The sequence below is a fragment of the Cervus elaphus genome, chromosome 1 (assembly GCF_910594005.1).
Source record: "Cervus elaphus chromosome 1, mCerEla1.1, whole genome shotgun sequence".
Taxonomy (NCBI): domain Eukaryota; kingdom Metazoa; phylum Chordata; class Mammalia; order Artiodactyla; family Cervidae; genus Cervus; species Cervus elaphus.
In genome coordinates this window covers 71,127,735-71,154,191 of record NC_057815.1, presented here as the reverse complement: position 1 = coordinate 71,154,191, position 26,457 = coordinate 71,127,735, and the positions used below count along the sequence as shown (strand labels likewise).

At 38.6% G+C, this 26,457-nt stretch overlaps 1 protein-coding gene across 1 annotated transcript in view; it reads left to right on the top strand.

Moving 5' to 3' along the window:
- The first annotated feature begins 23,962 nt into the window (after nucleotides 1-23,962).
- Nucleotides 23,963-26,457, top strand: part of SLC5A12 (solute carrier family 5 member 12) — a 51,607-nt gene continuing 49,112 nt past the window's right edge. Inside the window, exon 1 of the mRNA XM_043908275.1 lies at nucleotides 23,963-24,622. Within this exon, the coding sequence (XP_043764210.1) occupies nucleotides 24,284-24,622 (339 nt within the window). The 5' untranslated portion in view covers nucleotides 23,963-24,283. The remainder of the gene's footprint in view (nucleotides 24,623-26,457) is intronic.

Here is a 26,457-nt window from a genome sequence, read left to right as displayed (position 1 = left end):
CTTTACCTCCTTATTCTCAAATTCCTCTAACGTAAAATGAGGTGTAAAATTAATATCTACCTCATAGGGATTGTATGGATTGCATGAGAGAGTATGTAACTTGCTTAACACTAGGCCTAGAAATACTTAATATTCAATATTTGTTCATCATTATTACTCACGAACTTCCAAACAAGCTCTCAAGGTCCATAATGCACAAAGTACATGCTACTTCAGTAAACACACTTTCAAACACTCACCATCTAGCTCACAATCAGGTGTACCCATGGTTTTCTCTCCCAATCTACTTCTTTTTTTTAAGATTTTTTTAAATTGAAGGATAATTGCTTTACAGAATTTTGTTGTTTTCTGTCAAACCTCAACAAGAATCAGCCATAGGTATACATATATCCCCTCCTTTTTGACCTCCCTCCCACCTCCCTCCCCATCCCACCCCTCTATATTGATACAGAGCCCCTGCTTGAGTTTCATGAGCCATATGGCAAATTCCCGTTGGCTCTCTATTTTACACGTGGTGATGTAAGTTGCCATGTTACTCTCTCCATACATCTCGCCCTCCCCTCACCTCTCCCCAGGTCCATAAGTTTATTCTCTATATCTGTTTCTCCATTCCTGCCCTGTAAATAAATTCTTCAGTACCATTTTTCTAGATTCCATATATATGTGTTAGAATATATTTATCTTTCTCTTTCTGACTCACTTCACTCTGTATAATAGGTTCTAGGTTCATCCACCTCATCAGAACTGACTCAAATGCGCTCCTTTTTATGGCTGAGTAATATTCCATTGTGTATATGTACCACAACTTCTTTATCCATTCATCTGCCAATGGACATCTAGGTTGCTTCCTTGTTCTAGGTATTGTAAGTAGTGCTGCAATGAACAATGTGATACATGTTTCTTTTTCAATTTTGGTTTCCTCCGGGTATATGCCTGGGAGTGGGATTGTTGGGTCATATGGTGATTTTATTCCTAGTTTTTTAAGGAATCTCCATACCATCTTCCCAGAGAAGGCAATGGCAACTCACTCCAGTGTTCTTGCCTGGAGAATCCCAGGGACGGCAGAGCCTGGTGGGCTGCCGTCTATGGGGTCGCACAGAGTCGGACACGACTGAAGCGACTTAGCAGCAGCAGCAGCAGCATACCATCTTCCATAGGGGCTGTATCAATTTACTTTCCCACCAGCAATGTAAGAGGGTTGTCTTTCCTCCACACCCTCTCCAGCATTTATTGTTTGCTGACTTTTTGATGATGGCCATTCTGACCAGTGTGAGGTGATATCTCACTGTAGTTTTGATTTACATTTCTCTAATAATGAGCGATGTTGAGCATATTTTCGTGTGTTTGTTAGCCATCTGTATGTCTTATTTGGAGAAATGTCTGTTTAAGTCTTTTTCTCACTTTTTGATTTGATTGGGTTGCTTGTTTTTCTGGCATTGAGTTGTATGAGTTGCTTGTATATTTTGGAAATTAATCCTTTGTCAGTTGTTTCATTTGCTATTATTTTCTCCCATTCTGAGAACTGTCTTTTCACTTCACTTATAGTTTCCTTTGCTGTGAGAAATTTTTAAGTTTAATCAGGTCCCTGAATCTACTTCTAAATGATGTGAAAAGGTGAGTTTTTTCACTCATGGATCTGTTGGGATATATTGGATCTGTTCATATATATGCCTATATGTTTTATATAGTATATATTATGCAATATATCAAATATCTATAGATCTTGTCTTATATATATATAACAGAGTGTATATTTTTTTATCTTCTTTTACTGTCTGTATTTAAATATACTTTAAGATGTGCATGATATATTAGTACATACAAATAATCTTTAAGCAGATAAGATATACCTATATTAGAAATGTGATGGAAATTTTTTAATAATGAGGTGCAAAATTTAAAAAAAAGGAGCTTAAAAGCCAATTTACAACATTCTTGGCACAATAATATTTAATTTGATACAAGGTACCAGTTTGCCAGGCTCTAGGCAAACTCTTGCACTCATCTCACATGCTAGTAAAGTAATTCTTATAATTCTCCAAGCCAGTCTTCAGCAGTAGGTGAACCATGAACTTCCAGATGTTCAAGCTGATTTTAGAAAAGACAGAGGAACCAGAGATCAAATTGCCAACAACTGCTGGATCACAGAAAAAGCAACAGAGTTCCAGAAAAACATTTATTTCTGCTTTATTGACTATGCCAAAGCCTTTGACTGTGTGTGACTTATTTTCCACAATAAACTGTGGGAAATTCTGAAAGAGATGGGAATACCAGACCACCTGACCTGCCTCTTGAGAAACCTGTATGCAGGTCAGGAAGCAATAGTTAGAACTGGACATGGACCAACAGACTGGTTCCAAATAGGAAAAGGAGTACATCAAGGCTGTATATTGTCACCCTGCTTGCTTAACTTATATGCAGAGTACATCTTGAGAAATGCTGGGCTGGAGGAAGCACAAGCTGGAATCAAGATTGCTGGGAGAAATATCAATAACCTCAGATATGCAGATGACACCACCCTTATGGCAGAAAGTGAGGAGGAACTGAAAAGCTTCTTGGCGAAAATGAAAGAGGAGAATGAAAAAGTTGGCTAAAAGCTCAACATCCAGGAAACTAAGATCATGGCATCCAGTCCCATCACTTCATGGCAAATAGATGGGGAAACAGTGGAAACAGTGGCTGACTTTATTTTTCTGGGCTCCAAAATCACTGCAGATGGTGATTGCAGCCATGAAATTAAAAGACGCTTACTCCTTGGAAGGAAAGTTGTGACCAACCTAGATAGCATATTAAAAAGCAGAGACATTACTTTGCCAAGAAAGGTCCGTCTAGTCAAGGCTATGGTTTTTCCAGTGGTCATGTACGGATGTGAGAGTTGGACTATAAAGAAAGCTGAAAAAAAAAAAAAAAAAAAGAAAGCTGAGTGCCGAAGAATTGATGCTTTTGAACTGTGGTATTGGAGAAGACTCTTGAGAATCCCTTGGACTGCAAGGAGATCCAACCAGTCCATCCTAAAGGAGATCAGTCCTGGGTGTTCGTTGGTAGGACTGATGTTGAAGCTGAAACTCCAATACTTTGGCCACCTGATGTGAAGAGTTGACTCATTTGAAAAGACCCTGATGCTGGAAAACATTGAGGTCAGGAAGAGAAGGGGATGACAGAGAATGAGATGGTTGGATAGCATCACCGACTCAATGGACATGGGTTTGGGTGGACTCTGGGAGTTGGTGATGGACATGGAGGCCTGGCATGCTGCGGATCATGGCGTCGCAAAGAGATGGACACGACTGAGCAACTGAACTGAACTGAGCTGAGGCAAACTCTTAGGAACCATAAGCTACTGCTTAAGAATAATAGACATCTAAGAAAGAGGGTATGTATAATACAATAATATAATAATGGCTTATATGATACAACAATGTAAGAATAGTTGTATTTATTAAGTGCTAGTAGTTATGTTTTATACTTATCATTCATCAGATATCAGGGTATGCACTTTGCATATCTTTCCTCATTTAAACTGTCCAAATATCTGTGGTTACCAATAAAATGTGTATTTTACAGATGAGGAGACAAAGTCTCAAAGAAGCTAAGTAACTTGCACTAAGTCATAGAACAGGTAAATAGTAAAGTCAGAGTTTATACTCATGCAGTCTGACCATGTCATACCTCAGGGCCCATGACAGTCTGGTTCTAGTAATTTTGTGTCACACTCGACTAACCCAGTTTTTAAAATCTGTTCCTGAGTCCAATCTTATTTGAGCCGCAGAGCAAATCTTTGAGTCATAATTAGCTCTTGAATTTGATATGCGAGAGCAGGAGTCCATTTCATTACTAGTCTGCAGACTCTTTTTGTTCTCTTTAAGCCTTTGCTCTTATGGAAAAACAGAGTTGAAAGCTGTCAGAGCCGAGATTTGATATATTTGTTTGATGTTTCTTCTTTAATTCTCAATGTCAGTGTGAATGTGTCTGTCTTACCTTTTGCTTCTGACTTCATCTAATGAAGTCAATAATCAATGAATTGTTGTTGTTTAGTCACTAAGTCATGTCTGATTCTTTTGCAACCCCATGGACTGTAGCCCACCAGACTCCTTTGTCCATGGGATTTCCCAGGCAAGAATGCTGGAGTGGTTGCCATTTCCTTCTCCAGGGGATCTTCCTGACCCAGGGATTGAACCCGTGTCTCCTGCATTGGCATGCATGTTCTATACCACTGAGCCACCAAGGAAGCTCAATCAATGAATTACACAACTTCAAATTACTTGTGAAATGTAAAATTTCTTTCTTCTATAATGCCACTGAAGTCCTTTCAAGTTATAACCTATTGGATAAAGAAACAGCTAGCACTAACTGCTTTTGGTAAAGCATTAACAGGGGATGGATTTACTATACTTCTTTGCTGACTAATGCCCTCATTCATTTTTGAGCTCTAGCAAAAACACAAGCTTGTTCTTACACCTTCATTAATAGACACATTCACTGCAAAAAGAGGCAGTCATAAATGTGTGATGGTGGGATAGACATACATATTTATCTTGCATGATTTCCCAGCAAATATTTGCTGTTAAGTAGAAACCAGAAAGGGGAAGAATGATTCCTTGTACTTTCTGTAATTTCTGAGAGAGATCTGGAAAGAGGCTTATAAAAATATTTGAAAGTTACCTAGTCCAATGAATTATGAGCAACAGAAGTAAATTGGAGAGATGAGCAATTGTCTGGCACATTCAGGCCTTGAAACTCTTTCATCCAAAACGATGACATGATGAAAAGAACTTGGTTTTGGCTTGAGTGGTCGGGAAGATAGCCGGAGTACTCCACTTCACAGTGCCAATTAGATCACAGCATGTAATTTTTTTTTTTCCTAGTACCTAGAGCAGGGGTGGGCAAACTTTTCATGTAAATGGACAAGCAGTAAATATTTTAGATTTGTGGCCTGTAAAGTCTCTGTTGCACTAATGAACTCTGTCATTGTAGCAGGAAAGCAATCACAGACAATAGTACATGAGCGGGCAGGACTGAATTTCAGTAACATTTTATTTATAAGGACAAGCAAGTGAAACAAGGGTTGAATTCGGGCTGAGGGACATAGTTTGCCAATCTGTTGTCTACAACTTCTGGCTCCAAAACACCATTACTATCAACAATTAAAATTTTTTTTTCCTATTTCTTATTTTAATTTTTTGACCGTACCACGCAAGTAATGCTTAAAATTCCCCAAGCCAGGCTTCAATAGTACATGAACCATGAACTTCCAGATGTTCAAGCCAGATTTAGAAATGGCAGAGGAACCTGAGATCAAATTGTGAACATCTGTTGGATCATCAAAAAAGCAAGAGAGCTCCAGAAAAACATCTATTTCTGCTTTATTGACTACACCAAAGCCTTTGACTGTGTGGATCACAACAAACTGGAAAATTCTTCAAGGGACAGGAATACCAGACCACCTGACCTGCCTCCTGAGAAATCTGTATGCATGTCAAGAAGCAGCAATTAGAAGTGGACATGGAACAACGACTGGTTCCAAATTGGGAAAGGAGTATGACAAGGATGTATGTTGTCACCCTGCTTCTATAACTTATATGAAGAATACATCTTGAGAAATGTTGGATGAAGCACAAGCTGGAATCAAGATTGCTGGGAGAAATATCAATAACCTCAGATATGCAGATGACACCACCCTTATGGCAGAAAGCAAAGAACTAAAGAGCCTCTTGATGAAAGTGAAAGAGGAGAGTGAAAAATTTGGCTTAAAACCCAACATTCAGGAAACTAAGATTATGGCATCTGGTCCCATCACTTCATGGCAAAGAATGGTGAAACAATGGAAACAGCAAGAGACTTTATTTTTCTGGGCTCCAAAATCGCTGCAGATGGTGACTGCAGCCATGAAATTAAATTTCCTTGGAAGGAAAGCTATGACCAACCTAGAGAGCATATTAAAAAGCAGAGACATTACTTTGTCAGCAAAGGCCCACCTAGTCAAGGCTATGGTTTTTCCAGTAGTCATGTATGTATGTGAGAGTTGTACTATAAAGAAAGCTGAGCGCTGAAGAATTGATGCTTTTTTTTTTCATTTATTTTTATTAGTTGGAGGCTAATTATTTACGATATTGTAGTGGTTTTTGTCATACATTGACATGAATCAGCCATGGGTTTACATGTATTCCCCATCCCAATCCCCCCTCCCACCTCCCTCTCCACCCGATTCCTCTGGGTCTTCCCAGTGCACCAGGCCTGAGCACTTGTCTCATGCATCCAACCTGGGCTGGTGATCTGTTTCACCCTAAATAATATACATGTTTTGATGCTGTTCTCATGAAACATCCCACCCTCGCCTTCTCCCACAGAGTCCAAAAGTCTGTTCTATACATCTGTGTCTCTTTTTCTGTCTTGCATATAGGGTTATCGTTACCATCTTTCTAAATTCCATATATATGTGTTAGTATACTGTATTGGTCTTTATCTTTCTGGCTTACTTCACTCTGTATAATGGGCTCCAGTTCCATCCATCTCATTAGAACTGTTTCAAATGAATTCTTTTTAATGGCTGAGTAATATTCCATGGTGTATATGTACCACAGCTTCCTTATCCATTCGTCTGCTAGAATTGATGCTTTTGAACTGTGGTGTTGGAGAAGACTTCTGCGAGTATCTTGGACTGCAAGAAGATCTAACCAGTCAATCCTAAAGGAAATCAACTATGGCTATTCATTGGAAGGACTGATCCTAAAGCTAAAACTCCAATACTTTGGCCACCTGACGTGAAGAACTGATTAATTGGAGAAGACCCTGATGCTGGGAAAGGTTGAAGGCAGGAGGAGAAAGGGACAACAGAGGATGAGATGGTTGAATGGCATCACTGACTCGATGGACATGAGTCTGAGTAAGCTCCGGGAGTTGGCGATGGACAGGGAGGGCTGGCGTGCTGTAGTCCATAGGGTCACAAAGAGTCAGACATGACTGAGTGACTGAACTGACTGATTGACTGACGCATGTAGGATCCTAGTCCTGTCCAGGGATCAAACCCATGCCCTCTGCAATGGAAGTATGAAGTCTCAACTATTGAACTGCCAGTGAAGTCCCCAATAATTTTTAATATGTTTTTGTTCAGTCGCTAAATCATGCCTGATTTTTTGTGACCCCATGAATTGCAGCATACCAGGCTTCCCTGTCCTTCACTATCCCATGGAATTTGTTCAAACTCATGTCTTTGAGTTGGTGATACCATCCAACCACCTCATCCTCTGTCATCCCCTTCACCTCCTGCCTTCAATCTTTGCCAGCATCAGGGTCTTTGCCAATGAGCCAGCCTTTCACATTAGGTGGCCAAAGTATTGGACAGAGTCTACACATAGACATTAGATATTCATATGCATGTGTGTATGTATAAATAATGTCTCTGATGATGAAAGTCTTTTCAAATCTAATTAGATTCAAATCATCCTATACTGTTTCTTATTTTCAAATTACTTTTCTCACCTAGGTGTCATACCTATGTCTTGAGGCAGAAAAGGCAGGCACTATTACATGTGCTTTCATTTTATAGAACATGAAACTATGAGCTAATTAGTGGAACTTGAACCAAGTCTTCCAAAACCCAGCCATAGGTTATCTTCTCTGAGTGATTTAAAACATGTCAATTTTAGTAGCTTTTGCCTTCCCTAAAATTCATTCATGCCCAAATTTTACAGTGTTATCTTTTGGGAAAAATAGATACCACCTGTACCTAAACCTGGAATGAGAGTGGCATATAACTAAATTTTATATTAGCTTATATTTCCTGAGATAGAGTTCAAAGGTTTTGTTTACAACATCATCAACATGAACTTTATTGTATCTCTGTCTGGAAGATCAAACATTCTGCTCCATACCAGACAAGGACTGGGCTCTGATAGTATTCATTCAAAGATTTCTTTACATTTTTGACTGGTCAAAGGGAGGCTCAGAACTGACTTAGCAAATGGGAACTGTACAGAGCTGAATGACTCTGAAGATGAAAATGGCAGAATTTTTATCTTATTATTTGGTTGATTAATTTTGCTCCTCAAGGAAAAAAGAGAGAGGAGGAAAGAAAAGATGAGAGAGGGGATGACTAGCAAAATGTAAAGAGGCAAAAAGCAAAAACAAAAATGCTTTTTTTAAAAAAATTATACATTTTTTATGGAAGGATAATTGTCTTACAGAATTTTGCTGTTTTCTGAGAATGAATCATTGGGCTTTCCAAGTTGAAAGGGGCCCCAAATAATCAACTTGCCACCAAGTGGCTAAAAGATCTACTTGAACAACAGTGGTATCTCTGAGGCCAAGCTTTTTGTCTCTACTAGGGTCCAGAACCCAGGAGTCTACTCACTGATTGTCTCACTGGGATCTGACACAAATTCTTCAGTACAGCTTTTTCCGCCAAAGACATCTCCAGAATCATAGATTCTGCTAGATCACATGACCCAATTGGCAGGCCCACATACACTGCAGTTTAGGTCTACTGCAGAACCCTTTCTTTCTCCAGTTCCCAATCAGTGTTGACACTCTTTCGTGGTATGCAATGCATGATCCAGAGCAATTTTTCTAGTTGTGAAATGGAGTGTATGTGTGTGTGTGTGTGTGTGTGTGTGTGTGCAAGTGTGTGTTATCATTCAGTCGTGTCCAACTCTTTGCGGCCCCATGGATGTAGCTTGCCAGGCTCCATGTCCATGGGATTTCCCAGGCTGGATTGTCATTCCCTTCTCTGGGGGATCTTCCCAACCCAGGGATTGACAGGTCTCCTGCATTGTAGGCAGATTCTTTACTGTGGAGCCACCGGGGAAGTCCATGAAATGGGTTACCTCCAGATAAAAGGAGACTCTCAGGAATTAGATTTCTTTGTGGAAGAGGATACAAGATTCACAGTCTTTAAGAGAATGTCCTGACACATCTCTGAAATATTTCATTACAGTAGCACATCTCTAAATAGTCATAAGTTTGATCTGAGTGCCTCTGTAGCACTTATGTCTCAAAGGCTTTTGTATATAAGTCACTTTCTGCTTATTCTAACCTATCGATATGATATCAATGATACATTAGATCAATGTCATGGTCTGCAGGATGTCACAACAGCTCAGATCTCTTTACTATATTATCACAAAGGAAAGGAGAGTTGATATTACTCTGGGGTAAAATTGCAAATATATTACCATTTATTTATTGTACATATCAACTGTTTCTAGTCCTCAATTGTCGAGGGACTGAAAGGAATACATTCACCAAATTAATGGTGACATGCCATGCACACAGAGTCATGTTATAATCAATCTACTGCTGCAAAAATATCTTGTTTTCCGTGATAACTCTGGTTGTAGCTACTCCTTGGTTAAGTTTGCAATAGTTTATGACATTCTCCAGGATCCATTTGGTTTTTATATGAGCTCAGACTTGCAAATGAAATAGAACTATGAGAATGACCCTCACTTTTGCTTTCCTTAAACTTGTACTGTTTTAATCTGTCATCTCTGAGATGTGATATTGCTGTAAATTTACTATTCTGGCCAGTTTTGGGGTGCAGTTTCAGGGGCTTCCATTTGGTTCCTTTACTCTGCTGGTACTTATCTGGGAGGTCAAGGACTTAGTATGGGAGATCCTGCCAAGGATGTCACTCACAAGTAGTACACTTTCATGGACCAAATAAGTGACCAACCAGCTGAGTTAATGAATGAGGGGACCCACAGTCATTCAGACTTTGAGGAACATTCCTTAGATCTCCAGGTATCATTACCCTTAGAGACACTATGCTCTATTTACATGTCTATAATTCTCACTGATTTAAGTTCCCTGGAATGCCACTCTGGCCTTGCCATTTGTTGTAACAATTGCAACATCTTAGTTTCTAGACATCAAGCTGCCATCTAGCTTTTTGCTTCAGGGCTCCATCATTCCCAAGGCTATCAGTGAGCCACATTCTCTGACAGCCTCTCCAACCACCTGATCTCAGAGATGTTGGCATTGCTGTCCCATCCCATTCCCACCAGTTTTTATGAATAGTATGTCTGCTAGGCCTTTGGGGGAAGCCTAATCCTCTGCTGGTTCTTCTGGCCTCCTACACCTGTCCATCTTGCTCACTCACTTAAGTCTATTTTTATTCTTAATAATCTTTTAATTTTAGAACAGTTTTAGGTATACAGAAAAGGTACAAAGGTATTACAGAGTTCTAATATATCCCTCAATCAGCTTCCCTCATTATTAACTTCTCACATTACCATGCTATAATTTTCAGAACTAATAAACCAACATTAATACATTATTATTAGCTAAGATCCACACTTCTTTGGATTTTCTTGATTTTTACCTAATAACCTTTTTCTGTTGTAAGATTTCATCCAAAATATCACATAACATTATGCCATCTTTGTATTTAGTCTCCTCTGGAGGGCTTCCCTGGTGGCTCAGATGGTAAAGAATTGGCCTGCACTGCAGGTGAGCTGGGTTCAATCCCTGGGTAGGGAAGATCCCCTGGAGGAGGGCATGACAACCCACTCCAGTATTCTTGCCTGTAGAACCCCCATGTACAGAGGAGCCTAGTGGGCTACAGCCCATGGGGTCACAAAGAACTGGACACAACTGAGTGACTAAGCACACACACTTAAATGGTAGCAGTTTCTCAGACTTTCCTTGTTTCTGATAGCCTTGACATAATTGAGTAGTACTTGTTTTTTAGAGTATTTCTCAATTTACATGAGACTGATATTTTTATTGGGCTTCCCTGGTGGCTCAGAAGTTAAAGGTCTGCCCGCAGTGCGGGAGACCCGGATTTGATCCCTGGGTCGGGAAGATCCCCTGGAGACAGAAATGGCAACCCACTCCAGTATTCTTGCCTGGAGAATTCCATGGACGGAGGAGCCTGGTAGGCTACAGTCCACAGGGTCGCAAAGAGTTGGACACGACTGAACAACTTCACTTGTCACTTGATATTTTTATTATAATTATATTGGTGTCCTAAGCCATGATCTCCTTTGTCTACCATCTGCCATGGTGATGCAGGCTTAAATTTCATTCATCATGGGCCATTACCTTTTTCAATCTTCTAGGAGACACCTGAGTGGTAAGTTTATACCATTTCTGGGGGTCCTTGCCAAGGTGTTAAAAATAGTATCCTAAGAGAGGTTCCCCAGGTGAGGAAGCTCTTCTTTATCTAGGCTTATGTTTTTCACTGGAGGTACAGCTGGCCATAGAAAAGATAGTTTCCTGAGACTTAACAAAATTGTAGATATGTCTCCTGATATATGGTTAGATAGGATCACCAATTGAATGGACATGAATTTAAGCAAGTGAAGCACAGGGAAGCCTAGTGTGCTGCAGTCCATGGGGTGGCAAAGAGTTGGACATGACTTAACAACTGAACAACAACAACTCCTGGTAACTAGAGGTAGTTTAAATTAGTGGGGCTCTGAGAAAATTAAGATTCCTTTTCAAGAAACAAGGGAAACTCAGATGATATTTGGGTCTGTCATGCAGTGTGTAGCCCTCTGATCCACACACAGTAAATAAGTGGTCTTACAAAGGTACTTTTTTTTTTTTCTTTTTTCTCCCCTGTAGGCTCTTTCCCATAGGTTGGACTTGGGAACAAAATTGCATAGTATGCCTGCTCAATGAGCCTTTGATTCCCTGGAAAGATGGGATGTGAAATCAATTCATGAAAAAATTTCATCTGAGATGATTCAGATTCTAAAAATTGTTGAGAATGTCTTTTCTACTCTAACAAGTAATACAGTCTTTTCCTTCATACTTAGTGACTATTCCCTGCAATGAAACTAGAACTTCAATGAAACTAGAAGTCCTAGAACTTCAGCTAAATTTATGCGACCTGTGACCTTTGGTACAGTTAAACAGCAAAATCTTATTACCAGGTAAAACAATTATTAACAAAAGCCAAAGTTCAAAAACAAATCTCTAACTGAAGGAAAATATCCTTCGGAGTGTGCAAAGTGCTAAGTTTTAAAACTTTTAGTGAAGTAAGATTTTCTTATAAGCTGTATATTTATAAACTTTATATCCTCAGCAGCAAGACCATTTATTGAGTTATCCCATCTATAGTGTACTGTACTAATCATCTTAATTACTTGGTAATAGTTCAGACCTGATACTGTATTAGTCATCTTAACTACTTTATAAGCATTATTTTATTTAATCCAACTGATCATCTTTCATATAATAATTCCCACTTCACAGCCAAGGACACTAAATCTCACAGTTTTCAGAACTTTCCTCTAACCTGTAGTGTGGAGCCGAGCTTGGGAAAGAATCTGGATTTGACCATGGTCATGATCTGTCCACCATGATACTCTGTCTTCTCAAAAATATTTACTTCTGCCTGACAAGGTCACTCACTGGTGGTTTTTAAAATCCTCCCCATCCCCCCTTTTCTGTATTTAATTTTAGATCTGGAAGAGCAGGTGGTTACTCAAAACTGGAACCCTTCAATCAAGTATAAGGGCTCTCGGAGGGAAAGAGAATTAGAGCCAAGTTAGAGCCACCCTCCCTAAAATTAGCATTGTTCCTCTTGCTTAGGACGAGTGTCAGTGGCTTCTTTTTCCCTTTGGTTGTTTTTCTTTGTTTGTTTTTTCAGTTGATTCTTATAAGTAAACTATATAGAAGCGCCTTGATTTAACACAAAGACAAAATCAAACACAAAAGTACTGCTTTTTATTAGCAGTTCTATGAGTTCTACTCACTCTCTGCTTTTCCCCTTTGACAGCGAGGTTAACTTTAATCCCAAAGTCATTAGGGGTATTTTCATTCTTTGGTGCCTAAAAATAAACACATTAAGAAGTGGCTTAGTGACAGAAACCAGGGCATCAAAGATCTCAGCTGCGGTGTGTAGGTTTTCCTCCACTGGGGTGGAAATCCTGTTTTGGAGGGTGTTTTTTTTTTCATAAGATACTGGAGCATGGGGCTGTTTTTGATCTCAGGCATTTACCCAGTGGAGATGTTGCCAGAGTGTGGGTGCTAGAAGCCAGAATGTTCTGGATCCTCCTGTGATCAGAAACAAAGTACCAACCTTAAAGTTGACCTGAGGCAATTGGAGAAAGTCAGCAGATATATGCCCTGCAGCAGGGGTGACCATATGCTTTGGTTTGCTTGGAACAACAGTCTCTTTCTCAGTGTATCATAACACCCTTTTCACTGTCAGCACTCCCAATTCAGTTGATGTATCATAAGTTATATCATGTCTTTAGTTATAGATCTCATCTTTCCATCGTCACACCCATACTAGATGATAGCTAGCTTGACAGTACAAACCAGACCTCATTTGCCCTTGCATAGTTCCTCAGCATTAAGCTTTGACCCTTTTACACAGTTAGCACTTAATACATGCTTATATTACTAAATTGATTCCTGTATTCATACTCTCCCCTCCCCATTGAAAAAAAAATAAAACAACTAATATGTACAGAAAAATTAACGTGTGGTATGCACTGATTTGGGCTTCCCTGGTGGCTCAGCGGTAAGGAATCTGCCTGCAATGCAGGAGACCCAGGTTCGATCCTTGGGTCAGGAAGATCCCCTGGAGGAGGGCATGGCAACCCACTCTAGTACTCTTGCCTAGAGAATCCCATCAACAGAGGAGCCTGGAGAGCTGCAGTGCATAGGGTTGCACAGAGTCAGACATGACTGAAGCAACTAAGCCAGCAGCAGTAGGCACTGATTTAGATGATATCTTCTATTGCTCATAAATACCTTGCAAGGTATTCTTATTTTACCAAAGAAGAAAGTCAGAGAGGTTCAATGACCAGAGTAAGTTACATAGTTAGTAAACAATATAGCAAAAATGCCCTTCAGTTTTGTGTTTAAGCTCAAGACTCTGTTATTTTCCCTGTCTCCCCCTGACTGCCTATGTGAGCATCCTCATATAATGCTTTTACAGTTTATAATGCATAAAAGCATGGAAACCTCAAAGCAGTTATTTGAGGTAAGTAGTATCATTTTCATTTTAACACAGATGTCTTTTAAAATTTGTTTGTTTTGATCAAGATCACACAGTTGATTAGCGGAAAGCTGGGCTCAAACTCAATTCCTTTCACTTCAAATCACAAATTGCTTTGGTTCAATCCTTTTAAATGTGGTGTCTCAGTGGTAAAGAAACTGCCTGCCAATGCAGGAGACATGGGTTCGATCCCTGGGTCAGGAAGATCCCCAGGAGGAGGAAATGGCAACCCATTCCAGTATTCTTGCTGGGATAATCCCAGGGACAGAGGAACCTGGACGGCTACAGCCTATGGAGTCACAGAGTTGGACACAACTGAGTGACTGGGCTCACATGCATGATATTTTTAAAAATAATGAAAATGGTGAAATAGCTCACCTATTGATAACTTCAGTGTTCTAGGATGAATTAATTGTGCCCTCCCCACTTCACCCCAACCTTCCTTCCTCAGGGATATGATACACAGCCTTTTAATTTATGCTCATGATGAATTCTTAAAAATTTTGTAGTTATTTGGCTTGCAATATGTTTTCCTAAAATTGTTATCAAAAGTACTTATGATTTAAAATGTAGCAGTATGTCTTTCCCAGTTGATAATTTTTGTTACTTACCCATGCTTTCCCATCAGAAAAACCTCAGCCATTTCAGACAGACCTCACATAGCTCAAACAAAGTTTAATAATTTTCCTTGGCAGGGATAAGAAGTGAGATTTTGAACTTGAAATGTATCAGGTAAATACATATTAAAACCTCATCCCTATAGGCATTCCCATACATAGATATGTTTTAAAAGAAATGGAAATTAGCTTCTTCAAACCTGTTTGTCCCATGAAGGCATTGATATTGTAAAAGTTTTTCCGTAAGTTTTTCTTTCTAATCCTCTACAATTTTAAAATACAGCACACAGCCAGATCATGTGCAAATGCGCTTTCTTACATTGTCTTCCCTAAGTTCTAGTTGGTATGATATTCCATAACATGTTTGCTTCATAGGGAGGGGGGCTGAAATAACGTTGATTTGGAAAAGCTTGAAATATTTGCAAAATGGGTCATACAGTTGCTTTTCTAGAGTATAGAAATGACAAGAAATTACATAGAAGCATAATAACTGCACATATCTATAACATCACAAAGTCAGCTACAGGCTTGCTGGACAGGTATCAGCTGAACCAGAACTTTTAGCACATTCATAAGAAGATTCCCATCCCAAGATGCAAACAGCTAATTTGAAAAAAGAAAAAAAAATTTATAAAAGGCACAAAATGATGAATATCATCAGTTCAATGAAACTGAGAAGGTTTCCCTAGTCTATACGTTAAAGGCAAAGAATAGAGCAAAAACCAAGGGAAACCCAAATCAGAAATTTAAATTCTATCCCTCTGGTTTGTGAAGTAAATATTTATGAATGATAGTATGGTAGCTCCTGTGTTATTTTCCTAGGCTTTGTTCTTTCCAGCATAGTACTAAAAGTTCCTAATGAAAATGCTGAAATATGACAGCTGCCAATCATATCGATAATTTGCTGTTCAGTAGCTCAGTCGTGTCTGACTCTGCAACCCCACGGTTTGCAGCATGTCAGGCTTCCCTGTCCTTCACTATATCTCAGAGTTTGGTCAAACTCATGTTTGTTGAGGCACTGAAATGGATAAGCATTATTACTGAAGTTCCTACAATGTGCCCAACTCTGCATAAGGTAGCTGACAGACACCTTTAAAATTAACAACAATCCGATGAAAAGGGTATCATTTTTATGTTAAAGATGAGCAATTGAATGTCAAAGAAATGACATAACTTTTTAAGGTGATCAAATTAAATACTTGAGCAAAAATCTGAGCCTAGCTATGACTCAAATTCTCCAGTCTTCATTATTAATAAGAGCTTTCACTTAGACATTTTCACTTGATACACTTAAGTATGAGCCAATTACCTGAGTGTTAAACTAATCCCCAAATCATAAGTAGGGCCACCAAAAGCAAGCTTCTAGAAAAAAAAAAAAAAGAGAGAGATACAAATAAAATAAATTCAAGGTCTCCAGCAAGGGAGGAGAGATAAAAATCTTTACCTGGTATTTGTATGGATATGTTCATTAACTTCCTACAGAAAACTATGCTCACAAGTTCTCCAAATTATTCCGCTTTGTGAGCTTTAGCATTAACCTGCATTTCATAATGAAGAATAAAAGACATAAAGCAACTTTCTGAAGGTCATAAGGTTGGTTGACTGAGATGAGATTTGAATTCAGTTCTTTCTGATTTAATGTAAGAAGCAGTTTTTCTAATTAAACAATTTCTAAAAATGGAACATTTCAGAAAGCTGAAAACTAAATTCTAAGGGGAATTTTTTAATGACATATTTTCCATGTATCATGAACCAAAATAAAATATCATCAAGACCTGGCAACCTACCAAGCAAGGAAATCAAGTCTTAGAATAAATTGGAAGGTATAGAATTAGAATAAAATTTCTGGAAATTATTTCTTAGAAATAAAATTCCAAAAGACATACATGATCACTGAGAAATTCAACACTTGAAGAAGCTTGAATAACTGTGATCAGTGTGGATGAACCTGTTATTACCATTTTTTATTAAAGAGGACAATAGCATCTTATATGTGTCTCCAAACACTTGAGAACACAATTCCCTCAGTCAGGGTTTTAAACAAGTCATCTTAGAATAACTATATGTTGTAGTTACCATTGCACCATACTGTTTGTGAAATCTTTCTTTCATTGCCTTTGAGGCTGGGAGATATTCATTTGTGTATTCTTAGTGATGAAAAATATCCAGTTAATTTCAGTTTAAGAAATATACAAAAGTCATTTATTCATAGTGGTGCCTGGTGATGTCAGAGATAGCATGAGGAATGCTGGAATTGATAGGAAATGAGAAACTAAAAAGAGTCTCCATGGTAACTGATAAACACTGCATCTGAGCTTGCCAGCTATACTGAATGTTCGAGTGCATTTCCAAAGGATCTGAAAAATAAAAATCACTCAACATTAAATTTTGCCTGAATTTAATGGAAATGTCATTTGCTTATTTATAAGATATTTGAGGATGTGACAATATCACAAGATTGACACAAGGAGCCTTGAGTATCACTGTTCTGTTTTATTTCAGATGTGTTGATAATCATTGTTGAGGTTGACAGGAGAGATAAACCCAGATTTTTCTCTATTACTTTTAAGAAGTGCCCCCATCAAAGCTTGAAAAGTCAGAACTGTGTTTGTAAGAAATACTCAGTACAAAGAACATGGATTTTCGAGTCACCCAGGATTAGACCTGTGTTAAAAACCACCACTTAGTGAATTGTGTGAACTGGATCTTCATGTCGCACAAAGCATTTCCTTGTGTATATTTTTCATTTGGAAGATGGGATTATTGACACTAATTTTAACAGATTTTTTATAACTGAATGACACATCAAAGTGTCATACACATGGTAGATTCTGTCCCTTTTTGAAACTTATTCAAAAATTCTATTTTAATGCCTAGAAGCCTGAAACAAACAAGATGTCCCTTCTGTTTATGCTTATTTAACAAAAGGAAGCTCATAATAGATCTTGCTGGTGGTTCTCCCATTTGTCATTCTACAATGAGAAGTTATTTGGTACCTAAGGACATTTAGCTAAGGAACTTGATGCTCACGCTCAATGACCCTTCTAACTACATATTCACTTTAAAAGTTCTACTTGTTTACTGCAAGTGTGCGTTGCCATTAGGCTGTTTTAATATTAAATGATGATCTCTGCTGGACTCTGAAATTTGCCTCTTAAAGTTGCAAGTCACCATTTTTCAAAATTGTGAAGTGTATGTAGGATGAATGAATAAAATTTTAACTATGGTCAAATTTAGCTGTAAAGAATTTTGAGAATCTGATAGAATGAAATATAAATTTCAGTTTTTATTTAGAGGGAAAATGTGTTTTGGAGATAGATAAATATTTCAACTTTTTAAAAAACAGTCTTGGAAATTTTTCTTTTAGTTTCCCTTTTTATCAGTAAAACAAGATTTAAACTTAATCTGTAAATAGATTATAAAGATGAAAGAAACCCCTAGAATTCATATAATTTAATTTGTTGAGTGTATACTATGGGACAGAAACTTATAGGTACTAAGAGTAACACAGAGAACAAAATAGACAAAGTTCTTTATGGAGCTTATATTCTAGTAGGGGGATGCTGACATTTAAAATATTATATGATCTATTAGTAGGAGATACATTTTATGGAGAATAAAGAAAGTAGAGATTTAACATGTAGCTGTTTACAGTGTAAGAAGGTTGTCTGGTCCAGGAAGGTAACATTTGAGCAGGCTTGGAAAGGTAATTTAGGTACTTAAATTAGACTAATTATCTAATTATTATTAATTATGATATAGCATTTTCAAATAGGTAGCTAAGAACAGAGACATTAGTAATGTGTCCAGTATTACAAGATGGCTGAATGAGAGGGTGGAGAAAGAGATTTGGTCCTTGTTGCAGATAAAGGAGGTTTTCTGCTCTAGTACAATATCAAAATGACCAAGTCTTGTCCATGTCTGTTTTCCTCCTTTCTCTCCTAGGCCAACATAAACATAGTGTGCATAGCCTGCTGCTAAGAATATTGCAACAGTGGTGTCTTTTCCCTGGATGCCCTGAGCTTCCAGTTCTTTACTCTTCTCCCCATTCCCCACCTTGGTTAACATTCAACGTCCTCCAACTCTTTTCCATTATAAATGCTCTATGCCAGATGCAGAACAATTTCACAGCACAGAACTATTAATGATCACAACTTCAAAAATAACCTATGAGGCAAAGGGGTAATTGAATAGCTGGGCCTCATTAAGGGAGTGTGTGTGTGTGTGTGTGTGTGTGTGTGTGCCCATGCATATGTGTGAAGGGTGGCAGTATTTGGTATTTACATTCTAACAAGGGTCTCAATTTTACACTAAAGAAATAAAACAGAGATGGTGCCCTTGGAGGGCCCTGTAAGAGGGTGCAGGAAATACTGGGTTTCATTCGGTCAAAGCAGCACATTTTCCTTTGTTCTCCCCCCATGTTAATATTTCTGACATAGGGATGGACTTTCTAACTGATATAATCACTGAATGTGTTGGCTTTTTGTTTTCCCCAAAAAGTTATGAATAAACAAGTGTTCTATATTATAATCAATGTGAACCTTGCATAGAGTGTTTTTTAATGGGGTAGAGAGAGGGGGTTTGAAGACACTGAAGACTGTCAAAGGGAGACAGTGTAAAGAATTAGAAAATAACTGAGAATTAAATCAATATAGTAATGCTGTGCCTTATAATCAGCAAAAGTTGAAGTGAGGAATGCCAGTACCGTTTCTTGACAAAGGTTAACTGAAATCACAGCTACTCATCAACTCTTTATCTACAAGCTTCTGGTATTTAACCTTGGAAACTTATTGATACAATAATAGTGTTTTGAATTAATATTCACAAGACTTGTACAAATTGTCCTCTGTCTTATGGATTGAACATTAACACTTAGATGTTAATATTAAAGCATAGAATAGCCAAAACTCTGAAAGCTGGAGCTTCAATTTTCTGCTGAGACAGCTACCAACAAAAACCTGTTATATAATCAGAATATCTAAGGATAAAAATTAGTAAAAGTCAAAGCAAAAAAAAATTTTAAAACTATTTTTTTTTCATTAATGCTGATTTCAACTCTGTAAATTTAGAGGAGGGAATAAAGCAACAGGACGTGGACAACCCTGGCAGTTTTTTCAGATATATTCTCAACTAAAAGCATATTTTAGTTATCAAAGCTTTGTGTGGTTGATTTCAAGCCATGGATCAAAGTAGGGACTGAAGACAGTTCCAAACTAAGCAACTAATCAAGGAGTCAGTCAGCTACTCAGATGTCAAAGGCAAAATCAGAGGTTCCTCTGTTTAATAGGAAATATTTCTGGCCTTGGACATAATTTTTGTTTTCTTCTTCTGCTTTTTGGATGAGTTCCTTACTGTCTACAATTGCTGTTATTCAGTCTCTAAGCTGAGTCTAGCACTCTGAGACCCCATGGACTGCAACACGCCAGGCTTCCCTCTCTTTCACTGTCTTGAGGAGTTTGCTCAAATTCATATCTGCTGAGTAGTTATGCTATCCAACCAACTCATCCTCTGTCTCCACCTTTTTCTCCTGCCCTCAATCTTTCCCAGCATGAGGGTATTTTCCAATGAGTTGGCTCTTCATATCAGGTGGCCAGAGTATTGGAGCTTCAGCTTCAGCATCAGTTCTTTCTACATATGGATTGGGCACCCTGGACCAGGTCTTGTGCCTCTGCCTTCAATGAGTTGGTCATCTACAACCACTGAGTGGCTCCTACAGATACATACATACAGAGTCTTTAAAACAGGTGAGGATATTTGCAGAGGACAAAATGAGTACCAAGGGACTCTGCTTCCTACAGGAGTTGGGGGAGAGGGCAGTAGGATGTGTGAGTCTGAGAAGGTTCCACAGAGTAAGGTAAATATGAACTAGATCTTGTGGAACAGATTGGTTTTGTAGGGGTGGGGTGGGGGAAAACCACTGAGAAGGCAGGAGAAGCATGAATAATGTGGAGAAATTGTCCCGCAGAGGCTTGCTGGGGGCACTTCAGATCAATCAGCAGAGTCTAAGAGCAGAATCAAGAATCTCTTACTGTTTCGTAGATAAGTTCATTTGTATCATTTTTCCATATAAAAGTGTTATCATATGATATTTGTCTCTCTGTCTGATTTACTTCACTTAGTATGATAATATCCAGATCCATCCAAGTTGCTGCAAATGGCATTATTTCACTTTTTAATGAGTCAGTAATATTCCATTGTACATATTAATATGTACCACATCTTCTTTATCCATTCATCCGTGGATGGATATTTAGATTGCTTCCATGTCCTGACTATTATGAATAGTGCTGCAATGAACATTGGGGTGCATGTATCTTTTGGAATTATGGTTTTCTCCAGATATATGCCCAGGAGTAGTATTACAGGGTCACATGGTAACTCTACTTTAATCTTTTAAGGAAAGTCTATACCGTTCTCCATAGTGGTTATACCAATTTACATTTCCACTAACAGTGAAGACGGGTTCCCTTTTCTCCACACCCTTTCCAGCATTTATTGTTTATAGACTTTTTGATGATGGCCATCTGACTGGTGTGAGGTAACATCTCATTGTAGGTTTGATTGGCATTTCTCTAATAGTTAGCAATGTTGAGCATATTCTCATGTGCTTTTTGGCTGGATGTCTTTGTAGAAATGTCTAGTTAGGTCTTCTGCCTGTTTTTTGATAGTTGTTGTTTTTTTGATATTGAGTAGCATGTGTTGTTTGCAATTTTGGAGACTAATCTCTTGTTTGTTGCATCATTTACAAGTATTTTCTCCAATTCTGTGGGTTCTTATTGTTTTGTTTGTGTTTTTTTTTAACTTTTTTTATTGTAGTGGTTTTTGCCATATATTGACATGAATCAGCCATGGATTTACATGTGTTCCCCATCCTGAACCCCCGTCCCACCTCCCTCTCCATCCCGTCCCTCTGGGTCTTCCCAGTGCACCAGCCCTGAGTACTTGTCTCATGCATCCAACCTGAGCTGGTGATCTGTTTCACCCTTGATAGTATACTTGTTTCAATGCTGTTCTCTCAGACCATCCCACCCTCGCCTTCTCCCACAGAGTCCCAAAGTCTGTTCTGTACATCTGTGTCTCTTTCTGTTTTGCATATAGGATTATCATTACCATCTTTCTAAATTCCACATATATGCGTTAGTATACTGTATTGGTCTTTATCTTTCTGGCTTACTTCACTCTGTATAATGGGCTCCAGTTTCATCCATCTCATTACAACTGATTCAAATGAATACTTTTTAATGGCTGAGTAATATTCCATAGTGTATATGTACCATAGCTTCCTTATCCATTCATCTACTGATGGGCATCTAGGTTGCTTCCATGTCCTGGCTATTATAAACAGTGCTGCAATGAACACTGGGGTACACGTGCCTCTTTCAGATCTGGTTTCCTCGGTGTGTATGCCCAGGAGTGGGATTGCTGGGTCATATGGCAATCTTGAGAAAGAAGAATGGAACTGGAGGAATCAACCTGCCTGACTTCAGGCTCTACTACAAAGCCACAGTCATCAAGACAGTATGGTACTGGCACAAAGACAGAAATATAGATCAATGGAACAAAATAGAAAGCCCAGAGATAAATCCACATACCTACGGACACCTTATCTTTGACAAAGGAGGCAAGAATATACAAAGGAAAAAAGACAACCTCTTTAACAAGTGGTGCTGGGAAAACTGGTCAACCACTTGCAAAAGAATGAAACTAGAACACTTTCTAACACCATACACAAAAATAAACTCCAAATGGATTAAAGATCTAAATGTAAGACCAGAAACTATAAAACTCCTAGAGGAGAACATAAGCAAAACACTCTCCGACATAAATCACAGCAAGATCCTCTATGACCCACCTCCCAGAATATTGGAAATAAAAGCAAAAATAAACAAATGGGACCTAATTAAACTTAAAAGCTTTTGCACAACAAAGGAAACTATAAGCAAGGTGAAAAGACAGCCTTCAGAATGGGAGAAAATAATAGCAAATGAAGAAACAGACAAAGGATTAATCTCAAAAATATACAAGCAATTCCTGCAGCTCAATTCCAGAAAAATAAATGACCCAATCAAAAAATGGGTCAAAGATCTAAACAGACATCTCTCCAGAGAAGACATACAGATGGCTAACAAACACCTGAAAAGATGCTCAACATCACTCATTATCAGAGAAATGCAAATCAAAGCCACAATGAGGTACCATTACACGCCAGTCAGAATGGCTGCTATCCAAAAGTCTACAAGCAATAAATGCTGGAGAGAGTGTGCAGAAAAGGGAACCCTCTTACACTGTTGGTGGGAATGCAAACTAGTACAGCCGCTATGGAGAACAGTGCGGAGATTCCTTTTTGTTTTATTTATTTTTTCCTTTACTGTGCAGAGCAGAAACATACTTACAGACTTAGAAAATGAACTTGTGGGTACCAGGGGGAAGGCAGAAGGAGCAATAGATTGGGAGTTTGGGATGGACATGTACACACTGATATATTTAAAACGGACAACAAACAAGGACCTAGTCTATAGCACAGGGAACTCTGCCCAATTCTCTGTAATAACCTAAATGGAAAAATAATTTGAAAAAGAATAGATGCATGCATATATATAACTGAATCACTTTGATGTACACCTGAAACTAACACAACATTGTTCATCAACAAAACTTCCAATATAAAATTTAAAAAATAAAAAAGTAAAAAAAGGAGTAATAAAAATAATTTTAATGCACACAGAAAAAAGAATCTATAACCGAATTCTTCTTTCTCTTATTTGTCCTGGTCTTAACTTAAACTTAACCTCTGTGCACAAGTGTTGTGAGCTGGAAAAATGGTTGAGAGACAAAGAAGAAAAAGTTGAGAACTACAGGCAATGTTTTAATTATTGGTAAGTTTATTTTCTGAAGCCTAGAGTCAAGAGAGAGTCAACTATTATGTTCCTAGTTGCGTGGCTATAAACACATGTAATTGTTATTTACAGATCAGAAAAAGGGGGTCGGAAAGTCTGAGCACTTAAAGATTCACCATAACTCTATAAGGTGTTATCATTCCATGTTCCAGCTGAAGCTCTAAGAGTTTAAATAATTCATCAACAATATCACAGCTCACTGAAGTTTGCACCAACTTGAGCAAAGGTCTCCTGACTCCTTGTTCTTTGCTCCTTTTTCTCCACACTCCCTGCCTCAGGAAGTCACAAGTACACACCTTTACTCTCCCTTACTCGGAAGAAAGACACCAAGTGATGGTTGTGTTGGCATTTTACAGATTCTGTTTAACTCATTAAAAATGCTGAGGTGGTGAACTTGAATCACTCCTATGTTTCCCAGTAATATTTAACCTTAAGTTAAAAGAAAACCTCTGAGATTAAAGAACATGTTATCTGGCAAGTGCATCTCACCCCTGGTGGTTATTAATTTCAGAATACATCTGAATCCCTTCTCTGCAGCAAATGCTTTAGCAAAGGAACAGAGAGCTCCAGGCCAGGGTCAGATTTCAAGTTCTTCTCTGTTGATGCCCATACCACTACCAGAATCCTCTTTGCTGTCAACTTCTGAGATCCTTCCCAGGTACAACTTGGTGTCTGAAGTTGCTACCTAAGTGCCTCTGGTCATCATTCTCTTAACACAACCTCAGCGCCCCCTCACAGCAAAGCATATACTGTACTGAGCTTTGCTTTTGGAAAGACAGGTTGAGAGCAACCCTCTGGTGCCTATACTTCTCAGCATGGAGGTGAAGAACTTTGCAGTTTGGGATTATGTTGTCTTTGCAGCCCTCTTTATCATTTCCTCTGGAATTGGGGTGTTCTATGCAATTAAGGAGAGAAAAAAAACAACTTCGAGGGAGTTTCTGGTCGGTGGACGGCAAATGAGCTTTGGCCCAGTGGCACTATCCCTGACAGCCAGCTTCATGTCTGCCGTCACTGTCCTGGGGACCCCGGCTGACGTCTACCGCTTTGGAGCATCCTATGTCCTCTTCTTCATCACGTATGCACTGGTCATTATCCTAACATCAGAGCTCTTTCTCCCTGTGTTCTACAGATCTGGCATCACCAGCACGTATGAGGTAAAACAACTACTTGCTTCTTTTTTACTTTGGGAAGAGTTGCTGTTTCCTCTCCACTTGAACAGAATTTTTTATGCTTGCTTTTTCCCTCTAGTACACATCTTATGTGTATTATGTCTTAATGATAACATATGGCAGTTGAAAAACACTTATTTGCAGGATAATTACACATCACAGCAAGAAATTATTACAGTGTTATTGGGGAAAGTTTAAGCTTTGGACACGGACATCCCTGTATGCAGAGACAGCCACAGATATCTACACCTTCCATCTGTAGAGTGAAAGTAACAAAGTCAAGCTCTGAGGCTATTTCAATGGTTAAACGAGAATTTGTTGGTAAACATCTAAAGCACTGCCTAACTCATAGGAGATTCTCAGTGAAAGAGAACTGACCTTGTTACATGTTTTATTTTATTCCGAAAAGTACAAAGAACATTGTGTATTGTCACTTTCTGGCTGAGAAAACTGAGATACAGATAGATGAATTAAGATTGTACAGTAGATTGTGCACTTTTAGTAAAGTGGTTCAGTTACTTAAACCAGTTGCAAATATGTAACTGAGGAGATTTGAGACCATACAGACAGAGGACACACAGGGATTTAGTTGAATTTAATTTACCCTTTTTACCAAAATTTACCCTGTTTACCAAAATACATTTGCCCTTTATGTATTTTTTAAATTGTAGTACCCTGATACAAAGAAACTCAGATTGTGTAAAGTATATATTTTGGAATTGCCTCTTTCTTTGTAAGAATTAGCAGTGTCAGGGGTGGGGAACGGGGCAGAAGGGATAATTAGAGAGTTTGGGATCAACATGTACACACTGCTATATTTTAAATGGATAACCATCTGTACAGCAGAGGGAACCCTGCTCAACTGTTATGTGGCAGCCTGGAGGGAAGGGGAGTTTGGGGGAGAATGGATACGTTTATGTGTATGGCTGAGTCCCTTTGCTGTCCACCTCAAACTATCACAACATCGTTAGTTGGTTATACTCTGATATAAAATAAAAAGTTTAAAAGAGAGAGAGGAAAGCATTGGCAGTGTGGCATATGGGTTAAAGGCATAAGCTCTAGACTCAAAACAGTCTAGAGTTACTTGGTTTTGACTACTAGCTCTGTCACTTAACTAGCTGCATAGCTTTAGGGAAATGACTCATCTTCTCTGTATCTGATTTTAACACACATAAAATAAGAATAATAAAAGGGTCTATCTTAAAGAATGTCTGTGAGGAGTAAATGAGTTATTATATGCAATATTCTTAACAGAGCCTGGCAAATGGTAAGTATAGAGGAAGAATTTGTATCATTATTATTATTGTTCTTATTGCTATTGTCCCCAAATTTATAGTCTCACTGTAGAGGCTTTAATTTATGTTTATTTGTTCATCCTCCATTTCTTGCTACCTAGCCATGGATATTCTTACCAGGTCTTTTAAAGTAGAAAGGACTGAAAGGGGAGAGTTTATTTCCCCACCTCTTGAACCTGAGATGGCCTTGTGACTTACTTTGGCCAATAGAATGTAGCAGAAGTGATGTGTGAATTTGGAGCCGAAGTCTCGTGAGCTTATAGCTTCTGCCTTTGCCTCCTTGGAAGGCTGTCCTGATACAGCTATGTCAGGAATCGGATCTAGCTGATCTCACTTCTGGAGGATGAATGGACACATAGAGGAGAACAGAGGCAGGCTGGTTAGCAACCAACACCAATCACCAGGCTTGTGAGTGGGGCCATTTTGGACTTTCTCCCTCAGCTTATCTTCCCATTGACTGCAGCCCCATGAGAGCCTTGGGCAAACAAGTAGAGCAATCGCTCACCCAGTCCTAAAAACTGTGAG